General features: G+C 41.4%; 1 protein-coding gene across 2 annotated transcripts in view; it reads right to left on the minus strand.

Annotated features, from left to right (window-relative positions):
* Window positions 1-244: 244 nt before the first annotated feature.
* LOC103355596 (homeobox protein engrailed-1-like) overlaps window positions 245-2223 on the minus strand; it is a 4736-nt gene continuing 2757 nt past the window's right edge. The window contains exon 2 of one of the 2 annotated variants that reach the window (XM_008279451.1): window positions 245-1498. In XM_008279451.1, the coding sequence (XP_008277673.1) occupies window positions 1179-1498 (320 nt within the window). In that variant the 3' untranslated portion in view covers window positions 245-1178. Of the gene's footprint in view, window positions 1502-2223 lie in introns of both variants that reach the window. The other variant, XM_008279450.1, reaches the window with a different exon arrangement.

Consider the following 2223-nt stretch of genomic DNA (forward strand, 5'->3'; position numbering starts at 1 on the left):
AGAGCCAATTTCATGCTCTGTAACGCTTTGAACAGCGCTGATAGCGCCGCGTCTCGCAGTGTAAATTTACCTCCTTTCTAAAGACCTATGAATATGGATTCAGTTGTCCCACTCACTTGAACCAGTGAACTGCGACCAACACACGCGCGCGCGTACGCACACACACGCACACGCCTCCATTTATTAATTGAATATTTGGTGACATCCACCAGAAAAAGACAAAAAAAAAAACTTGGTCAGTGTGTGAAGATGTTCTTTTCCAATATAAAAGTGTTTATTTGGAAACATGGTAGAACTGTACAGAGCCCGTCCTCTGGATGCTCCTCAGGCTTCTATCTCCTCTAACAAAGGTTCAACACTTACAGTCATTCTGGGATGTTACAGAAGCACCACCGTGAACATTTTGGAATGTTATTCCCTCAAGTACCAGCTCAGACACTCTGATGGAAACACTGCACATAATTTATTATTTCTTATTAATGTGAGGGATTTAAAGTTGTTTTATTTTGCTTTTTCTTATGTTTCTTTGTGTGTTTATTTAATTTTATTCGATCTTCATTTATTTGATCTGGCGTTCCTGGTCATGAGGACTATCGGTGAGTATGCAGTTTATTTTTATCTGGTAATTATTGGTTCATGTTTCCTGCATGGTGTCATTTGAAAGCTCCTCCACGTGACGAGGAGCGACACTGTAGAGGCAGAATATGACATTAGTGTTAGATTTTCCTGAATATTTCCATATTCCTGAAGGGATTCAGTGTCATTTAAAGTGTCTCGTACTCATCATCATTACATCGTTACTTTTTGGCACTTCATCGATGTATGGCATCTCGGTCGAATATAATTTAGGATGAACACAACTCTTAGACGCCGCTTGGTCCAGAAAAAGCAATTCAGCGACAGTTTGAATGAAGCCTCTTGCTGGGGCGAGGGGTTGTTTTTTTTCTTTCTTGTAAGTGAAAGTGTCAGGCTCTGTTTTCCAATAAAATCTTTGGTTTTGCGGTGGTAGGTCAGTCCAGAAGTATGCGTTGTGTTCGTCTCTTGTGCTCTAGAGTCACTTGTGAGGAGGATTCGGAGCGCTGCTGACACCACCCTCCCGTCCTCCTCCTTAAATTAGATATGACTTATTTACAATGTACAGAGTGCGTGCGGAGGACGGCCGCGGCGGCGCGGACCCGTCAGTCGCTATCCTCCTTGTCCTCCTGGATAGTGGTGGTGGAATGGTTGTACAGTCCCTGCGCCATCAGCTGCAGCGCCAGGCCGTTCTTGAAGCCGCTCGCTTTTTTGATCTTGGCCCGCTTGTTCTGAAACCAGATTTTAATCTGGGACTCGTTGAGGTTGAGCTCCTGAGCCAGAGACTGCCGCCGCTGCTCCGTTATGTACCGGTTCACCTGGAACTCCGTCTTCAATCTCTGCAGCTGCTCGGCCGTGAAGGCCGTGCGCGGCCGCTTGTCCTCTTTGCCACTTTTCGACTTTTTCAGTTTCCGTGTCCTTGGCCCTGCAGTAAGGGCGAAAGGACAGGAGAGCGGAAATATAAATATACAGTGCATGATCAACACTGAGTCATTACAACAAACCAATTAGAGACCTTAAAACAACAACAACAAAACAACAACCCAGAACAGGACAGAGCTGGATGTAGTTCACTTCAGGCTGACGCAATATGACGCTTTACACACTCAAAAAAATAAAGAAATGAATAAATAAATTTTAAAAATCCTGATTCTAAACTTCCCGTCACAGCTAAAGGTCTAACCCTAAACCTGGCTCTAACCTTAAACCTAGACCCGATTATTATTATTATTATTATTATTATTATTATTATTATTATTATTATTATTATTATCTCTTCTGTCACAGTCTTTGCTTGTGTTCTTTTTGTGCCTTAGCCGAGTGCAAACCATGCAGCAGGACATTAACTCTGGTCATATGCTGAGGACCTTCCTGAGGATTGCTGCAGATCCCAGCATGCTGATCTTTAGGGTCTCTGTTGCTGTAGCTCTCCCTGGTACTTGTTACTTGTTACTTCTTCTTCTTTTTCTTCTTCTTCTTCTTCTTCTTACTATTATTATTATTATTACTATGATTATTACAACAATGTTAGTTAATAGTTGTTGTTTTGAGTCATTAGAAATTATGACATTGTGATTACAAAGAGTTACAGCGAATAAATGACAACAACGAATACCTAATAATAATAATAATAATAATAATAATAATAAT

Source organism: Stegastes partitus, unplaced genomic scaffold (assembly GCF_000690725.1).
Source record: "Stegastes partitus isolate 25-593 unplaced genomic scaffold, Stegastes_partitus-1.0.2 Scaffold159, whole genome shotgun sequence".
In the NCBI taxonomy this organism is placed as follows: domain Eukaryota; kingdom Metazoa; phylum Chordata; class Actinopteri; family Pomacentridae; genus Stegastes; species Stegastes partitus.